This window comes from Perognathus longimembris, chromosome 3 (genome assembly GCF_023159225.1).
Source record: "Perognathus longimembris pacificus isolate PPM17 chromosome 3, ASM2315922v1, whole genome shotgun sequence".
NCBI lineage: Eukaryota > Metazoa > Chordata > Mammalia > Rodentia > Heteromyidae > Perognathus > Perognathus longimembris.
In genome coordinates, this window is record NC_063163.1 from 97,694,717 (window position 1) to 97,713,591 (window position 18,875).

The 18,875-nt window shown below is 47.3% G+C and overlaps 3 protein-coding genes across 3 annotated transcripts in view; 2 read left to right on the forward strand and 1 right to left on the reverse strand.

Moving 5' to 3' along the window:
- Positions 1–18,875, reverse strand: part of LOC125349433 (G-rich sequence factor 1-like) — a 111,075-nt gene that overhangs the window by 88,149 nt on the left and 4,051 nt on the right.
- On the forward strand, positions 7,141–8,704 carry LOC125349445 (pre-B lymphocyte protein 3-like). Its single transcript, XM_048343594.1, has 2 exons — positions 7,141–7,241; positions 8,285–8,704. The coding sequence occupies exons 1-2, from the start codon at positions 7,190–7,192 to the stop codon at positions 8,605–8,607; spliced, it is 375 nt and encodes a 124-aa protein (XP_048199551.1). The 5' UTR covers positions 7,141–7,189; the 3' UTR covers positions 8,608–8,704.
- On the forward strand, positions 14,906–18,577 carry LOC125349431 (zinc finger protein 70-like). Its single transcript, XM_048343576.1, has one exon. The coding sequence runs from the start codon at positions 15,053–15,055 to the stop codon at positions 16,373–16,375; it is 1,323 nt and encodes a 440-aa protein (XP_048199533.1). The 5' UTR covers positions 14,906–15,052; the 3' UTR covers positions 16,376–18,577.

Below are 18,875 nucleotides of genomic sequence, written 5' to 3' on the forward strand. Positions count from 1 at the left end.
TGGACCCCGTCTTCCTTCTGCCTCTTGCTGGGTCCGCTCCCCAGCGGGTCTCCACGGCAGCGCAGGCCGCCAGTCTAGACGGGAAACGCCTGACCCCGAGTATCCAGGAGACGGCCCGACGGGGCGGGCGCTCCAGCCGGCGCTCGGGAGATGCGGGATGCCTTCCAGGGGAGGGGGAGCTCTCTTCAGGGGTCTTTTTCCTGTCTCCCGCAATTCTAGCTTTTTTCTTCTGTCCTTGTTTCTTTCTTTTTGGCCATGGGGCTTGAACTCAGCACCACTCCGGTTTTCTGATGATTAACTGGAACCAAGTCTCACCGACTTTCTTGCCCCGGATGGCTTTGAACGGCGATCCTCAGATCTCAACCTCCAGAGATGAGGGTACTTGTCTGAGGAACCCGGGTGAATGAATCTGCTAGGATTACAGGCGTGAGCCACCAGCACCTGACTAATTTTGTTTTGTTTTGTTTGTTTCCAAGATAGGGTCGTGCTAACTCTGCCCAAATTAATTTCAAAGTCAAGGTCCTTCTGCCTTGGTTTCCCAAACCAAGCAAGTAGCTTGGATGACAGGAATGCACCACCATAGTCAGTGTTTCCTAATTTTAGCCAATCTCATAAAACCATTATAGCTCCAAAGCAGATTCCTTTGTACTACTCTGAGGTTGGAAAAGTTGCCAGCATAAAAATGGAATCCCTTTTGTTACACCTTAGCCTCTTCCCCTTCCTCTAATAACTAAACTAGATCTGGGAAATGAGAGGAGGAAATCTCCTGTACATCTGATAACAACAGTTATTCACAAAAGGATCTGCCAGAACCACAACATTGCACAAAGGCCACTGAAACCTTACACAGAAATCCTTTTACAAGGGTGTCTGCCCAACAACTGTGTATTTAATCTTAGACAGAGGCCACTCTTGTTACTGATCTCAGTAGCCAAGGATTATTGTTTCAAACTACTGTATGTAGTTCATTTCACCTTTAAAAACTTCCTCTTGGCCAGGTACTGTGGCACAGGACTACAATCCCAACTATTTGGAGGGGCGAGGGGGGGCATCAAAGATAGCCTCACCATTTAAGGCCAGCTGGACAGAAAGTTAATGAGACTAATTCAATCAACATCTGGTTTAGCATGGTGGTTTGTGTCTGTAATTCCAGCTACATGGGAGGCATAGGTAGGAAGGCTGCCTTCCATAGCTGACTGGGCAAAAAAGACCTATCCAAAAGTAACTAAAGCAAAAAAAGCTAGGGAAGGGGCTTAAGTGGTACAACAAGTATAAGACCTTGAGTTCAATACCAAGTATCAATGCCAAAAAACTTTCTCTTCGATGCTGGGCACTGGTGGCTCACATCTGTAATCCTAGCTACTCAGGAGGCTGAGATCTGAAGACTGAGGTTTGAAGCCAGCCTGGGAAGGAAAGTCTGTGAGACTTACCTCCAATCAATAAGCAAAAAGCCAGAAATGGAGCTGTGGCTCAAGGTGGTAGAGCATAGCCTTGAGCAAAACAGCTCAGGGGCAGCACCCAGGCCTTGAGTAAAAGCCCCAGGTTCGAAGCCAGCTTGGGCAGAAAGTCTATGAGATTCTTATTTCAATTACCTACCAACAGAAGCTATAAGTGGAACAGTGGCTCAAATGGTAGAATGCTAGCCTTGAGCAAAAATGCTTAGGGACAGTGCCCAGGCTCTCAGTTCAAATTCCAGGACTAAACACCATTTGTTTTTGAAAAACAAAACACCATCTTCCTTAATCTTCTTGAATAACTTACAATTTATTATAGAACAGACATTCCTATTTCAATATAATTGTCTTCCTAAGTAAACTTAATCTTTAGACATCTGTAATTGTTATTTAGTCCACCCCTACCCCTGTCATCCACTGTTCTGTTTGTTCTTGTTATTATTATTTTTTTTTTGCCAGTCCTGGGGCTTGTTTTTTTTTTTTTTTTGTTTTTTTGGCCAGTTCTGGGCTTGGACTCAGGGCCTGAGCACTGTCCCTGGCTTCTTTTTGCTCAAGGCTAGCACTCTGCCACTTGAGCCACAGCGCCACTTCTGGCCATTTTCTATATATGTGGTGCTGGGGAATTGAACCCAGGGCTTCATGTATATGAGGCAAGCACTCTTGCCACTAGGCCATATTCCCAGCCCTGTTATTTGTTCTTTTGTTCCTGCTTTTTCCATAATATCATGTAAATAGAATGACACAGTTTGGAACCTGCTGCATCTTTCATTCAGTGTGATGCAGCCAAAGGCATCCTTTCTTTCTTCCTCTCAGTTCCATTGTCTGGATGTCCTACAGTTGGTTGATCTACTCACTTATTGTCTTTTTGGCTTATTTCTAGTTTGGGGAAATTATGAACAAAACTAGTATAAACATTTTCCTGCAGGTTCTTGGGTAAACAGAGATTTTAATTTCTATGGCCTAGTAAATACCACCAGAGGGACTGCTGGGTCATCGGCTGAATGTAGGGTTTAACTTCAGAAGACAAAGCGAATGTGTTTTCCAGTGAGGCCCAGCTACTTTGCATTGTTCTACTTTTGTCTTATCTCAGGGCTTTCCAGACCCACAACAATCTAGGAATCCACAAACATTTGTGGATTAACAGCTCTTCTGCTTCTATTTTTCTCTATTTTCTTCCTTCTTTTTGTTTTTGTCATCTGCTGGGTATCAAACCCAGGACATGATGTGCACTAAGTAGGGAGGTAAGTGTGTGTGTGGCCATACTCAGAGGCATGAAAAGTTGGGTGAAGGGTGGCACACTCAGCTACATCCCCAGCCTAGCTCTTGCCACCAACTGGTTTCTTATATTTTTCTGTCTCTCTTCCTTTTCTCTGTTCCCTTCTTTTCCTTCCCCCTCCCCTCCTCCTCTTTCTCTTTTTGGTTGTACTGGGATTTGAAGTGAAACTTACTCAAGGTGGAGCTCTTCCGCTTAGCCACATCTCTAACCTTCTCTTTTATATTTTTAGGACAAGGTCTTCCTTCCTACCCTGGTACATGCTTGAGCCACCTGCTTTTAAGCTTCCTGCATTGTTTCTGAGATCACAGGTGTTAGCACTCTGTTCTGCTTCCCTTCTGTGGAGATGGATCTCTTGGGCTTTTCTGGCCGAGTTGGTCTCCAATCTCAATCTTCTCATTCTCAGCCTTTCAAATAGCGTAGGATGATAGGCATGAACCCTGGCACCTAGCTGGGTCTCCTTTGTTTCTGGCTCTATGGTCTTCCTGTATTATTCCTTTAATTGGATTTTTTTCTATTTCTGTCTTCTTCATTCTTTCTCTTTGCATTTTTCCCTACTGCCTTCCCTCTATCTTCTTCTGTGTCCTGCCCTGCCCACCCCCCCTTACCAAACCCTTCTTGAGTGCTAAGAGGATTATCTCTGTAATTTGACTGTCCTGTCCTCTGGGAAGATTTCTGGATGGCAAGATAGGATGGGTGGATCTTCCAGGCAACTCACCATTGGTTCATTCTTTCACTGAATCAGCACTTTTCTTTTTCTTGAATGGCCTCTGTTCTCACCTGTAAAAGGGACTGCACACTATGATCTAGCAAGGTTGTTGTAAGGGTTAAAAGTCCTAACACTTTTTTTGTTGTTACTGTTGTGTTGAGACAATATTTCACTGTGTAGCTCAGTATGGCCTCAAACTCACGATTCTCTAGCTTCAGACTTCTGAATGCTGGAATTAGTAGTGTCATGTCTAACAGAAATATACTAGTGTTAAAAAAATCATCTTTAGGACTCGAGGTGCTTAAGTGGCAGAGTAGGTACCTGCCTAGCATGTTCAAACCCCAATAGTGCCAGAGGTTGTAGTGATGAAACAGCACGGAGGAAACAGGCCTTTATTTTGCAGATCACAGCTCAGGAAGCACTAAGGATGGAGAGTTCAATGCCAGAATCCAGAGCCAGACACACAAAGAAAAGGTCATTCCAGGCCTTTTACAGCTCTGTTAGCGACTACTAAGTCAGGGGCTCATCTTCAGTGCTACCATAGAGAAAGGAACCTTTAATTCTGAGTGTCATGGAAATCCTTCATGAGGTGTCAGGAATGGAGTGAGATACCCAAGAGGGCTTTGTAACCTCCACCAAGATTGCTCAGCTCAGGAGGCTTCAGTTAAAGAGAGCTGTTAATATATCAGTCTTAAAGGGACATGCTAGAGCTAAGCTAGAGCACTTAGTAAATGCAGTCAGTGTGTTCAGCACTGAGCCAACAGAGCTACTATCTCTACTACCTTCTAGCTTCCAACGTGTTCCCAGATGGGAAAATAGAGGCACATGGAGAAGAAATAACTTGTTTGAAACCATGCAGCAAGTAACATGTCTGAAACCTTGGGTTTAAATCCCAAGGTTGTAAAGCACCACAGCTGTCCTCTTTGTGGCAAGTGAAAGAGGTGAACAACGTTAAGGATGCCGAGGATATGAAGCCTCTAGAACTTTTACCCAGCTGGTGAAAGTGAAGCTAGTGAGAGTGAACCCTGAAAGTGCTAAAGTGAAAAGTACACATTTCCCACTGTTATGACCAGGGTTCAGGGGCCCCCAAAGACCACCAAGGAGCCGATTCTGATGCAAGTACACGAGAGTCTTTATTGCAAGCTCGAGCCTGGACTCACAACCTTCACCGACACAGTGGATCTGGATTGAGAGCCCTGCCCTTCTATCTAGCCGGGTTTTTTATAGGGTTGTCAGGGGCATTTTATGCATCTTAGTATCATGCAGCAAATTACAACATGCCGCAGGAAAATAATAAAACAATTCTAAAAGCTGTTGGTGCGACCAGTAGGGGGTACAGGTCTGGAATAGGTGGTTGGTCAGCTCATGGGGGTGGTGACCTAAGCTTGATGGTCTGGGCCCCATGACATACGTGCCATCCTTCACGGCTGTCTAGCTGTTATCTTGCCTGAAGGAGTAGCTAGACCTTGAGGCCTTATCCGCCACCTGCGGCTGAAGCTGGGGAGGTTACCACACAAAAGGAGGTTTGAGACATGTTTCCCAGAGTCTAAATCCTTGGCATTTTCTTAGAATAGCTAACAAGGAATAACATTGTTAATAGTTGGCTATGGCTGAGAAGGACTGATTTTAACTCCTTAGGTGTGGGGAAGTAAACAGCAGTTTTATTCAAGCTCAATTATTTAGGCAGGGCCATAAGTGCGTTTTGAATAATGACTCCACTGACTTCTGGCTACCTAAATTATTTAGATTGTATTAATATTTTGTCTAGGCCTTACACTACCAGTCTTGGATGTCTCTCCAGAAAGAGAGACAGAGAAAGAAGAAAGGAGAGGGAGGGAGAAAGGGAGGGAGGGAGGGAGGGAGGGAGGGAGGGAGGGAGGGAGGGAGAGAGAATAGGTATCTCTTTTGATTGGCAGAAATGGCTGTAGCACTTTTATTGGGTGTGGCCAATGACCAGAAATACTCTAGTGTCTAATAGCAGGACAATGGCTAAACCAATTGTGATGTGTTCACATAAGAAGTTACATACAGTTATGAGAATGCAGACACACTCACATGAATGACTCATATTGTTGGATAAAACATGGAGGTAGGGGCTGGGGATATAGCCTAGTGGCAAGAGTGCCTGCCTCGGATACACGAGGCCCTAGGTTCGATTCCCCAGCACCACATATAAAGAAAACGGCCAGAAGCGGCGCTGTGGCTCAAGTGGCAGAGTCCTAGCCTTGAGCGGGAAGAAGCCAGGGACAGTGCTCAGGCCCTGAGTCCAAGGCCCAGGACTGGCCAAAAAAAAAAACACAAAAAACATGGAGGTAGGCATGTTCACATGCACACACACATACACACACAGACAAAACATATACTGCCATTGCATTTAGAGTAGAGTTTCTAAAGCAGGCAAAATTAACTTGATAGGTGGTGTCAGTGGTTCACACTTATAATCCTAGCTACTCAAGAAGTTGAGATCTGGAGGACCACAGTTCAAAGCCAGCGTAGGCAAGAAAAATGTACAAGGCTCAATTTCCAAAATAACCAGCAAGAAGCTGGTCTTGAAGCCTGGATCAAGTAGGGGAAGTGACAAAGTTCCAATGATAACTTCTCTTAGAGGTTGTTAGTTTTCTGTTACCATAACAAACACCTAAGGCACTTAACTTTTTTTTTTTTCTTCAGCCATGGGACCTGGGCCTTGTCCCTGAGCTTTTTCCACTCAAGGCTAGCTAGCACTTTACCACTTGGAGCCACAGCTCCGCTTCTGGTTTTCTGGTAGTTAATTGGAGACAAGGGTCTCCCAAACTTTCCTTCCTGGGCTGGCTTTGAACTGCAATCTTCAGATCTGAGCCTCCTGAGTAGCTAGGATTACAGGTGTGAGACATCAGCACTAGGCAAGGCACTCAATTCATAAAGAGAAAAGAGTGTTTCATTTCACTGTGTGGGAGGTTTCATTTCTTGATTGGCTGTTCCTGTTGCTACTGGGTATGTGGAAAGTTGTATATCATGGTGGAAAGTGTGAAGTTGAGCAAAGCCACTTTGTAATGGGCCGAGAAACAAAAGAGAAAAGGAGCTGGGTTCCCACTGTCTCCTTCAGGGGAATACTCCCATTGGCCTGAACACCTTCCAGTAAACCCCACCTCCCCATAATGCCAAGCTGAGGACCAATCCTTTAACTTGAGGTCTGGAGGAGTGAAGGGTGTGGTGTTGATGACTGCACAGCCAGCCGTATGAGGGATGACCTCTTCAGAAATTAAAATGTTCTAAAATTTGGTTGAATAGAGGCTGTAGGAGTGATATTTTGGGGTGTCATACACATAATATAGTATATGAATGATATATATTATGAAATATAATTAATGTTTGTGTACTTTCTTGTATGCCAGTTATACCTCAAAATAAAAGCAGATTTTAAGGCTGGAGATGTCAGCATTTGCCTAGCCTATTTGGGGCTGTGAATTGATGCCCAGTGTAAAAAGAAGCAGCAGAAGCAGAAGAAAAGGAGGAGGGAGAGGAGGAAGAGGAAGATTCCAACCTCCTGCTAAAACTGTAGGCTTTCAGGCTTCTGATCTCCCGAGGACCATGTGTCAGGACCCTGACATTTGGGGAGACAGGGCCTGGCCTGGCTCCAGTCACACACTTCCCTACTCAGTCACTGGGCTGATTTGCATGCTCTATTGTGCCCCAGCAGCCTCTCCAGCCCAGTGTCCTTCAGATCCTGGAGCACAGCTCAATAAACTCCCTGCCTGTTTCTCTGCTCTGGCCATGGCCCACCCCCAGAACTTGTGCCTCCTTTTGATGGGAGCCTTCCTGACAGGTGAGCCCTCTCTTGGCCTTGGGGGTAGGTTGTGGTGGTTGGCTCTGGCAAGGAAGAATTTCAATAGGGACAGTGGGGAGTGTTTAACAGAGGCACTGAGATAGAGAGGAGATTTAACTTTAGGCAGCTTTGCCCCTGATCTGGGATGTCATTTTCCTGTGTGAACCTTGGTTTCTCCACTGGTAGATGATCAGATCACTATTTTCCCTTTGGGATTCCCTCTGGGCCCCCTGAGGAGACTAGACCGATCATCTTTCACAGGGGAAGCTGGCATGGGCAGCTCCTTGCCCCCAAAGGGCCTTCAAGGCAACCTAATCTTCAGCAAATCTCCAGCAGCCAGTGGCCTGAGGCTGGGTGGTTAGCCTGTAGCCAGGGTTTGAAATAGCTTTCAGAATGAGTGGAGTGGGTAGCCAAGGAACCCAAAGGATTCCAGTCTTGAGTCTTAATTTCCTAACTGAATGTGGATTTATTTTTATTTTTTATTTTTGGTGCTAGTACTGGGGCTTGAACTTGGGACCTGGGTGCTGTTTCTGAGCTTTTTTGTTGAAGGCTAGCATGCTACCACTTGAGCCATAGGTCCACTTCAGCTTTTTTGTGGTTAATTGGAGATAAGAATCTCAGAAACGTTCCTGTCTGGGCTGGCTTTGAACCCAAATCCTCAGAGCTCAGCTCCCTAGTAGCTAGGATTATGAGCAACTTGCCCCCAGCTTTGAATGTGGATTTCTAAAAACATGGAACTAACAGTGACTTAGGGGGTTACTAAGTCCAAAGCCCTCATTCATAGAGGGAAATGAAGGCATTAGAGAGGGCACTCCAAGTTACCAGATCTCCCATGCCCAATACAGGGCCAATCCATGGCAGTGGTCTTTGGAAGTGGTAGTCTCCTTGTGGTTGGAGCAGAGAGGTAGGCAGGAAGTCTGCTGGGCTGTGCTCCAGGCATTTAGGGGTACAGGGATGGGGAGGCTGCTATATCACAAGCATTCCTAGGCAAGGGCAGGAGAAAAGGGGACCAGGCCAGGCCTAAGTGGATCTATTTCTCTCAGTCTCACAGCCAGTCCTAGCCCAGCCGGATGCACTAATGGTCTTCCCAGGCCAAGTGGCCCAACTCTCCTGCAGACTCAGCCCCCACCATACCACCATTTTGGACTATGGTGTGTCCTGGTACCAGCAGCGGCCAGGCAGTGCCCCCCGCCTTCTTCTCTACTACCATTCGGAGGAGGACCACCATCGGCCTGCTGACATTGCCGATCGATTCTGGGCTGCCAAGGATATAGTCCACAATGCCTGTGTCTTGACCATCAGCCCTGTGCAGCCTGAGGATGATGCAGATTACTTCTGCTGTGTTCATTACGGTCTTGATCTCTAGGGATGGGATATGGGATGAATCTCTTCTCTGCCCTTGACTTTGGGCCCCTCTCTTTTCTCAGTCTTGCTTCATTCCTTTGTAAAATCGGTTAATCACATTCAACATGTCAGCAGCAGTCATTATGGGGGCCATGTAATCCTGGCTGAGAAGTCATTGGTTGGTCTGTGAGTGGGAGGGGGGTGAATTGTGGGGTTTGTTGTTGAACAGGAAGCACCTGAGACCCCCAAGGGAAATAGTCCTGCCTTGCCCCTATCCCCCAAGGGCTCAGCCTGGTGGCTTGTCTTTCCACTGACCTGAAGCACTGGTAGGAAAAGAAAGCAGCTCTAGCCACCTTCAGCTCACAGATCTGATTGTGGTTTAATGCCCATGGGTCTGGGTGGCTGGTCCCTAAGGAGCCCAGGTTGCTGGCTTGGTGAGGGGCAGCCCTTGCTTCTCCTCTGGAATCTTTGTACAAGATCCTTAATGGGGAAGAGAGGCAGTTGTGTGTGGGTGGTGGTGAAGGGGGAAAATGAAGAGCCAGACTTTGAAGTCAGGCCCCACTTTACCACGTAAACCTGAGATAAACAGGCCCTGTGAGCAAACCCAGGACAAGCTTATTAGGGCCCAGCCGGTCAAGAACTCTAATGACTGGGAATGCTTAACTCTAACCACCCCTAGAATGCCTCGAGCCCTGAGCCAATCAGATTTGTATCCATAATCTTGCTTACTTGAACACCTGATTGCTGTAACTTTGTGTTTTGCCTTTATAAACTCTGTGTGATCGCAGCTCGAGGCTGCCTCCTAACCTCTGCTGTGTTGGTGGGTAGGACAAGGCCCGGGCTGCGGCCCCGCTTGAATAAAGTCTTGCCTTGCTATTGCATTTCGGAATGTCTGTGTCTCGGTGGTCTTCTTGGTGGTGGTCTGGCGACTTGGCACAACAGTGGGAGCTTGGAGGGATCACTAGGCACCTGAGGGTCAGGGCTGAAGGTGTTGAAGGTAGGTTAGGCAGATGGCTGGCAGCATCCCTGGACAGTTGTGTTCTTACTGGTCTCCAGGGAAAGGCTTTCCTGCAGGCTGTGTAGCCAGATCAGAACTACCATGGGCCAAGTAGGAGAGCTTTGGCTTGAAAAGGCACATCTTGCATCAAAAGCAGAGCTGAGTGCCTGGGTTAGGGGTTTATGTAGGTTCAAAAACACATCCCTGGGAGGGTGGGTGGAAGATATAGATCAGTGGTAGAGTATTCCATGTGCATGAGGCCCTAGGTTCCATCCCCGGAATCAGCAAAATAATGCAAACCAAAAAGTGCAATACATCCATCCTATCCTTCTTCCTGGTGCCCCTAAGAGGGGTCTCATTTCTGGAGTAGAGTTGGGGGCTCCAAGGTACAAAAAGGGTGCCGCCTACATTACCAGCCATCTCTTGGGCCTTCACCCTTTCACCTCCCACTCCAGGACCAGGGATACCTTTCAAAGCAGAGTGCAAACAGGACCCCCGCCTGTGTGGGTACACAGCTCTGCGAATTTCCAACTCCAGCTTCCAGGTACTCCGGTGCCCAGTAGCGCCCGGTGCCAGACTCTCTAGACTGGTCTTTCTCAGCCTGAGTTTCCTCCTCTGTGCTCCAGCCAACGCTAGCCCAGGTGTGTTGTCTCCATTGCTAGCAAACGCTTTAGGGACGCTGATCAGAGAGACTTCTGATCGTGTCCCTGGGCCACCGACCAAGGTAAGGCCAGGGAAAGGCAAGACCACCGAGACACCTGGACCTCCGCCAGGCCTAGAGCGGTCCCGGAAGCCCGCGGGTGGTTGGGGGGCGGGGCTCCAAGCTCCCGGCCAGCCGAGGGCTTCGCGTCAGCAACTGTTGAGAAGCGAAGCCGCGCCGTCCGCGGGTAAGAGCAATGCAGGTGCGGCCCCACCCCGCCTGCCTGCCTGTGGCCCCGCCCCAGGTGAGTGACCCGCGTCCACCTGGGATACTCGAATCGACCAGTCACTTGTCCTTCCAGTGACTCTGAGTGCAAATGTGCCTAATCTGTGCGAGCCTGTGAGGGGCGCCGCGCCCCCTCACCTGCCGGGAGCGCGGGCTGGGCCACCCGCTGGTCCCTAGCTGGGAAACTATTTTTCCAGTGCCCAGGCGCTGGGGGCTGCCTGGAGGATGGGGCGACCAATGCAGGAGATGTTGGGGAAGGCACAGGTGTGGGAAGCAAAAGGTCTCAGACCTTTAAATATTTACAGTTAACACATTGTTGGGGACAGATAAGCGACCGATAGCTTTTTATTTGGAGTGGCGAATTCTGGGTGTAGGGGCTACATAGTGGGAATAGAAAATTGTCAAGAAGGGGACCTTGGAAAACCGGACTCAACAGGTTAAGTGAAGGAAGTATTGCAACCCACAAACATCAAGAAGGAGCAATCAGGGCTGGGAATATGGCCTAGTGGCAAGAGTGCTTGCCTCCTAACACATGAAGCTCTCGGTTCGATTCCCCAGCACCACATATATGGAAAACGGCCAGAAGGGGCGCTGTGGCTCAGATGGCAGAGTGCTAGCCTTGAGCGGGAAGAAGCCAGGGACGGTGCTCAGGCCCTGAGTCCAAGGCCCAGGACTGGCCAAAAAAAAAAAAGAAGGAGCAATCAGAGAGTTTGAAAATCTGGAAAGAAGCCCAGGAAATTGTCGGTGCGCTATTCAAGAGGCTGAGATCTGAGTATCTCCGTTCCAAGCCAGACCTGACAGGAAAGTCTCTGAGACTCACCTCCACTAAACTACCAAGAGCAGAAAGTAAAGCTGTGGCTCAAGTGGTCAAGTGCTAGCGCTGAGCAAAAGATGCTTGTCAAGGATAGTCCCCAGTTCAAGTGTGTATGCACACGTGCATACACACACACACACACACATTAATCCAGGGGAATAAAAAGTGGGGCTGGAGGATTGAGGCCAACTCAAAGCTTTCAGGTATCTAGGTAGGCAACCTGAGGGGCAGTGAAAGAGTGGATCCACTTTGCAAATCTTAATTTTCAAGAGGAAACAAGAGCCAGGTGCTAATGGCTCTGGCAATCCTCAGGAAGCTGAAGCCAGCCCAGAAGTGGAATTGTGGTTCAAGCAGTAGAGCACCAGTCTTGAGCAAAAAGCTAAGGACACTACCCAGGACCTGAGATCAAGCCTAGTTCAACAGAGAGACAGAGACAGAGACAGCAGAGAGAGAGAGAGAGAGAAAGGGAGGGAGGAGGGGAGGGGGAGAGAGAAACAATATGAGAGACAGAGTGGGAGGGAGAGACAGTATGTGAGAGAACCAGAAACCTACTTGGTTTTAAGGAAACTGTGGGAAAGCTCAACTCTTTAAGAGCCAAGCAAAATTTGTCTGTGTGGCTGGATTTCTAAGCTGCCAATCTGCAACTTTTGACAAGTTGGCTTTGAGAAGGTGGCCTTGGTGAGCAATGCCAGACAGTGTTAGAAGGTAAGGCCTAGGAAGAGAGGGATTTGGCAATAAGGAGGCCATTGGATGATGAGTGATGAAGTCCCAGGTGACATTGGAAACCCAAAATCTGTCCTGGTGCTATCTATGCACAGTTGGTAACATTTACCACCTTAGGAGGAACTGGCAGGAAAGGCTGGGAACTAGAAACCCAAGACAAGGAGGTGAGAAATGTAATGCTGGGCAGACGGTTAAAGTGGTGCTCATAGTTATACTCACTATGGAGTGTGAAGTTCTAAGTCAGGGAGAGGAAGAGTGGAACTTGAAGAGGAGAAATGGGATGGGGAGGATATTGGGTTTGATGACCTCAGAAAAGCAACTTGAGTGAGAAGGACTGGAGACTGCGCTGCTGAAGGAGGGGAGGACAACAGCCATCAAAGAGAATTTTATCCCCCCCCCCCCCACCCCGGTGCTGGGGATTGAGCCCAGGACCTCCTGCATGCTAGACAAACACTTTACCCTTATGCTGGCCTCAGCCTAATCAAAGAACTTTTGAGAGTATTTTGGTTGTGTTTTTCCATCCCTGGCTTTTCTACAGGCTGAGGCATTTAAAAAGTCACTTCCAAATTGCAGCAAGTTCCATTATGTCTATTCAGATTAATTTAGTATCATTATTTTTTAGTTTATTTATTTATGAGCCTTTTTTCTAAGCTTGAGTAATTAAATGCATTATACCTTCATATAGAATTGTGAGAATTAAATGAGATATGCTTGTGGAATTTCTAGTACTCCCCAGCACAAGTATTTGTTCAGTAAGTGCTATTATCACATCCTCTAGGGCTGGGAATATGGCCTAGTGGCAAGAGTGCTTGCCTCCTACACATGAAAGCTCTCAGTTCAATTCCCCAGCACCACATATATGGAAAACAGCCAGAAGTGGCGCTGTGGCTCAAGTGGCAGAGTGCTGGTCTTGAGCAAGAAGAGGCCAGGGACAGTGCTCAGGCCCTGAGTCCAAGGCCCAGGACTGGCAAAAAAAAAAAAAAAAAAAAAAAAATTCACATCCTCTAACAACTTTATTTTTCTTGTGCCTGTCCTGGGGTTGGAACTCAGTCAGAGCCTCAGTACTGTCCCCGGACTTTTTGTTGTTGTTGTTCCTTAAAGCTAGTGCTGTACCACTTGAGCCACAGCTCTATTTCCAGCTTTTTGATGGTTAATTGAAGATAAGTTTCATGTACTTTCTTGCCTGGGCTGGCTTTGAGCCATGATCCTCAGATCTCAGTCTCCTGAATAGTTAGGATTACAGCTGTGAACAACTACTTCCCAGCCCCTAACAACTTCTTGTTTATTCAGCCACACATTTCTCACACATTTCTCTGAGAGGCCCTCTGAATTGGTGGAGAAAGGAATGAAGTATTTCAGCATCCTTATCTTTAGCCCTTCTAAAACACCCCCTCCACTGGCGCAGATCTGCTTTTTGTCTATTTTGCTTATTTACATTTTCTAGACAATTATTTGAAAAAAATAATTAAAAAGATGTGCTGGGTGCTGATGGCTCACCTCTATAATCCTAGCTACTCAGGAGACTGACATCCGAGGACTTAGTTCAAAACCAGCCCAGGCAGAAAGTCCCTGTGAGACTCCTACCTCTAGTTAAGTACTTGAAAACCAGAAGTGGAGCTGTGGCTCAAAGTAGTAAAGTGCTAGCCTTGACTGAAAGAGCTCAAGGACAGTGCCCAGGCCCTGAGTTAAGCCCTACAACAAGAACAACAACAAAAAATTCCAGATATATGACAGTTGTAGCATAAAAATAAGTGGCTTTTCTTCTCTTTCATCATTTATTCCTCAACTTAAGTGTGCTGGGATTGTGTTGTGCTGGTCCCTGGGAATTCCTATTAATACCTTGTACTTGTCCTTAGGGAGATGTCTCTAAGTGAGGTGTCTTGTAAACTTGTGACAGACTGTATCTAGCCCCTCCGCACTCAGGGGAAGGGGGGATGGGCAAGCATGCCTGAGATAGTCCAGAATCTGAGGGTACAGAGAAGGAGAAACATTTGGACTGAATGTGGAAAGACCAACAAGTGGCAATCTGAGAACAGGACAAGGACTTTTTAAAAGCAGTACATGGGCTAGGAATATCGCCTAGTGGTAGAATGCTTGCCTCATATACACGAAGCCCTGGGTTCAATTCCTCAGCACCACATATATAGAAAAAGCCGTAAGTGTATCTGTGGCTCAAGTGGCAGAGTGCTAGCCTTGAGCAAAAAGAAGCCAGGGACAATGCTCAGGCCTTGAGTTCAATCCCCGGGACTGGCAAGAAACAGAACAAGCAAAAAATTAAAATTAAAATTAAAGCAGTACAAATGAATTGTTAAGCTGGATGGTTAGTAGGTTGGAAAAGTGAGAGCTATAGACAGGGCTGGAATTGCCAGACAGGTATGAGGTAGTTTGATTACCAAGAGACCCTGAGAAGAAAAATGATGCAGGTCAGGCTTATGTTTTGGATACTTGCTTCTAGTGTACATATAGTGAGGACCAGAGAAGCAGTTGATTAGGAAGCAAGTATTGAACACATCTTGGGGAGTCATTCTGAGACCTGAGCTGCTTGCTTAATGACAGTGAGGACAAAGGGCAGAGATCCCTTCCTTGCATGAGGCCTCAGGAAGTGGTAAGGCCAGGCCAGGTAGGATAAAAATGAGAGGGTCTAGGATTTTGTCAGGCAGTGGTTAACCTAGGGTAGGAGGAGTATGTTCTCTGTCTTTCCTAACCAAAGCTACCCACAGCATCATTGTCATCCAGTGACAGAAGCTTTGTCCCCCTATTCCACAATGGCTTCACTTCCTGTTTTACTCCCCCTTTGTAAACCAGTCTAGACACCATGATGTGACCCTTGGTTGTGCCTGTCTTTCTTGTAATTGTTTTAGTAAGTGAAACTTGGCATCCTATCAGGGGTAAGATTGTATCTCACCATCATTTGGTCTTTTCTACCATAGACTTACCATGGAAAAGTATGGTCCAAAGAAGAGTGTTTTTAAAGACATCTGATCATTGACAGTGATACCAGATTCACAATGGAGGTTCCCCCAGCAAGCAAGTTTGATAACACCTTTATGTTTGAGGACAAGTTAGAGATTGAGCAAGAACTATTCCCAAGTGAGGACTTAGGGAACCCTTTTCTTCATGAAGGAGGCTTAGAACAAATGGCTGTCATCTATAAGGAGATCCCTCTTGGAGAGCAAGATGTGGAATGTGAGGATTATGAGGGGAATTTCCGCCTGTGCTCAAGCCCTATTCCACATCAGAGCATTACCCTTGGAGGCAAACCTCAAGATGAGGAGCTACTTGGCCAAACTTTCCTTCAGAAATCAGACCCCAGTGTGTGTCAGATAATCCACAGTGGAGAAGAGGAAGCAGGCAGGGTGAAGTCACAACTTAATGCACCTCACAGAAGCCTACATCCCACCAAGCCCTATGCTTGTCACGAGTGCGGAAAGGCCTTCAGCCAGAGCTCCCACCTTCTCCGACACCTGGTCATCCACACTGGGGAGAAGCCGTATGAGTGCTGTGAGTGTGGGAAGGCCTTCAGTCAGAGCTCCCACCTTCTCCGACATCAGATCATCCACACTGGGGAGAAGCCCTTCCAGTGCCAAGAGTGTGGGAAAGCCTTTCGCCAGAGCTCAGCCCTCACCCAACACCAGAAAATCCACACAGGGAAGAGGCCCTATGAGTGTAGAGAATGTGGGAAGGATTTCAGCCGGAGCTCTAGTCTCCGAAAACATGAGAGAATTCATACGGGAGAGAGACCTTATCAGTGTAAGGAATGTGGGAAAGCCTTTAACCAGAGTTCAGGCCTGAGCCAGCATCGGAAAATTCACACCCTTAAGAAACCCCACGAATGTGACCTCTGTGAGAAAGCCTTCTGTCACAGATCCCATCTCATCCGGCACCAGCGGATTCACACAGGGAAGAAACCTTACAAGTGTGAAGAATGTGGGAAGGCGTTCAGCCAGAGCTCCAACCTTATTGAACATCGGAAGACCCACACCGGTGAGAAACCCTACAAGTGTCATAAGTGCGAGAAGGCCTTTAGCCAGAGCTCCTCACTCATTGAGCACCAGCGGATCCACACTGGGGAGAAGCCCTATGAGTGTTGTCAGTGTGGCAAGGCCTTCTGCCACAGCTCCGCACTGATTCAGCACCAGAGGATCCATACTGGCAAGAAGCCGTACACCTGTGAGTGTGGCAAAGCCTTCCGGCACAGGTCGGCCCTCATTGAGCATTATAAAACCCATACCAGAGAGAAGCCCTATGTGTGTAATCTGTGTGGCAAGTCTTTCCTGGGAAGCTCACACCTGATTAGGCATCAGAAAATCCATGCTGGTAAAAAACTATAGAAGGGGAAACTGCATCATAGCTTGAAGCCTTTATATAGCTTTGCCTCTATGACTCTCCCTGCCTCCCTGAGAAAAAAAGGCCCACGAGGCCCTCCTGGACAGCCCCACCTGCAGGAAGGCATCTTGCTAAACTTGCCACACTTAGCAGGTTTCTTGCATGAAAGGAATGGTGGGACTACAGGGAGGCAAGCCACAGACACAGAGCTGGCTTCAGTTCTCTCATTCTCACATTTAACTCCCAAGCCTTCATTTCACCCTCTCTTTCACTCTTCTCCACAGCCCAAAAGAAGCACAGACATTGAGGAAAAGAGTTGAGTTAGACTCAGGAAAATGGCATTTGAAATCAGGCCTAAGCCCGGGACTTCCCAAGAAGGCAAAAACAGTGCTCACAGCTGGAGTTGGCTGAAGAAAATGGATTCAAATGTAGATGTAGTAGAGGGGAAAGGAGAATCTCTACCTGGGTCAGGCACCAAGGACAAACAAAATAGGTTAACAGAGCAGAGAATATCTGGAGGATTGCTTTGAGGATTGAGGGTAGAAGTATAGGATCCCAGAGCACAGTCTCACCCTCTTATTGGAAGGAGGGTGGATTCTGTCAGATGCTATGTCACAAGAGCAGATGGTGGCCACAAGATGTTTATGGCACTGGTGCCAGCTAACAGCTCCTCCCTGAAACCCAGTGTTCCCAAGATCACAATGTGCCTTGAGCCCATTTCTAGTCTGATGATTCTACAGGTTCCCCGCTGCTCACCAATGTAGGGATGTGGGCAGCTGATGATTTGGTGGAAGGGTGTGATTCAATCAGAAGGTCTGGGTTCAAATCCCGCTGCTGCTTCCTCCTATTATGTGACCTTAAGTCCTGTAACTTCCCAAGGCTCTGTTTCCTTGTTTGAGGATAGAATGTGACCTTTTATCTCTAAGGGTTGGTGGCTCCCATTCAGAATATATTCATGCTCAAAAGTGCTTTGGCAGTAGCAATCATGGGTGATAGCTGAGAATGGAGACCCTGAGTGAGCTCTGCTCCACATTCTCTTACTGACCAAAGAAATGACCTACATGTGCTTCCTTCTGGACCTCATCTTGAGACTCCAGGATGTTTTGTCCAAGCTTCTGTGTTTTTTCTGTTTTCTGGCCAACAGGTTCACAGGAGAGCTTAAAAAGTACTACTGCTTGTGTTTCAACTGGGCCAATCAGCTGGCATCCCTGGGTGTGGGCCCCAACAACTGTATGTTCAAAAAAGCTCTCTGGGTGATTATAAGGTACACTTGTGGCTAGGCCTGTGCCTGGCATTCAGGCAGCATCTGCAGCTTCCAGTGTCAGCCTGCTCACTCTGACAGAACAGAGCTTGGAGCTGTTCTCAGTTTCCAGCTCCCAGAGTCTCAGGTATGGGCTTAGGCAATGAGCTGGACCCAATGATAAGCATTTACTCTAGGCCAAAGGAGCTCTGTCTCTCCCTCTCTCTGGGCTTTATGTATAGACAACTGTTCCACCATGGAGCTGCTTTAATGCAGTTCTATTCCCCACCCTTCTGAACCCCCAGATAGTGGAGAAAGAGGTAGCCTGGCTGTTTTGAAGTGTTAACAAAGTAAATGGTTGGAATGACATGAATTCGTCATGATGCTGGTCATTTAGCTGATCAGAAGCTCAGTGCGGCAGTTATGGCAGCTATACATAGTTTTGATGAATCAACATGGGAGAGCTGTTTTTGTTCCTTAGTAAGTGGGGCTTGGTTGGCCAGAAGGTTTGAACTTTGATGTGTGTGCTAGGTTGGAAATATCACAGTGGGAGTCCTGATCACTTCCGACAACCTCATGTCATCTAGAAACCGTTGGACTGTGAAGGCCCCAGAGCCTTCCTTATAGGTAGTCCTGGCCACTGTCTGCAGTTAGCTAATATCCCAAGTCTTTAGTCTTTTGTCAGGAGTAAGGAAAGAAGGAAAGAATGCTGGGATAAGAGTTGGAACAGGAGGTAGCATCAGGAAGGGGCCCCTGAAAGATCTACCTCCTCACACTCCCATTCCACCTTAACCAAGGCCTGTCCTTGTCCACTGAGCATTTGTTACCTATCTAAGGTCTATCTGTGGCTGCCTTTTCTACACATTCCAAACTGATTTGTTTTTGGGGGGTACCAGTCTGAGGGACTGAACTCAGTGCTCAGGTACTGTCCCTTAGCTTCTTCACTTAAGGCTGGCATTCTACCATTTGAGCCATACCTCTACTTCTGGCTTTTTGCTGGTTAGTTGGAGATATGAGGGTCTTGGATTTGTTTTCCTGTGTTGGTTTTGAATCTCAGATTCTCATATCTCAGCCTTCCGAGTAGCTTGGATTATAGGCATGAACCACCAGCACTTTTTTTTTTAAATGCTAGAGATTTAACTTAGGACCTCACTCATACTTCTCACACTTGCCAGGCAGGTGCTTTATCACTTGCTAACTTTTTCTAAGCTGGCCTCCAACTCTTAATTCTTCTGCCCCTGTCCTCCAAGTAGCTAGGACTGCAC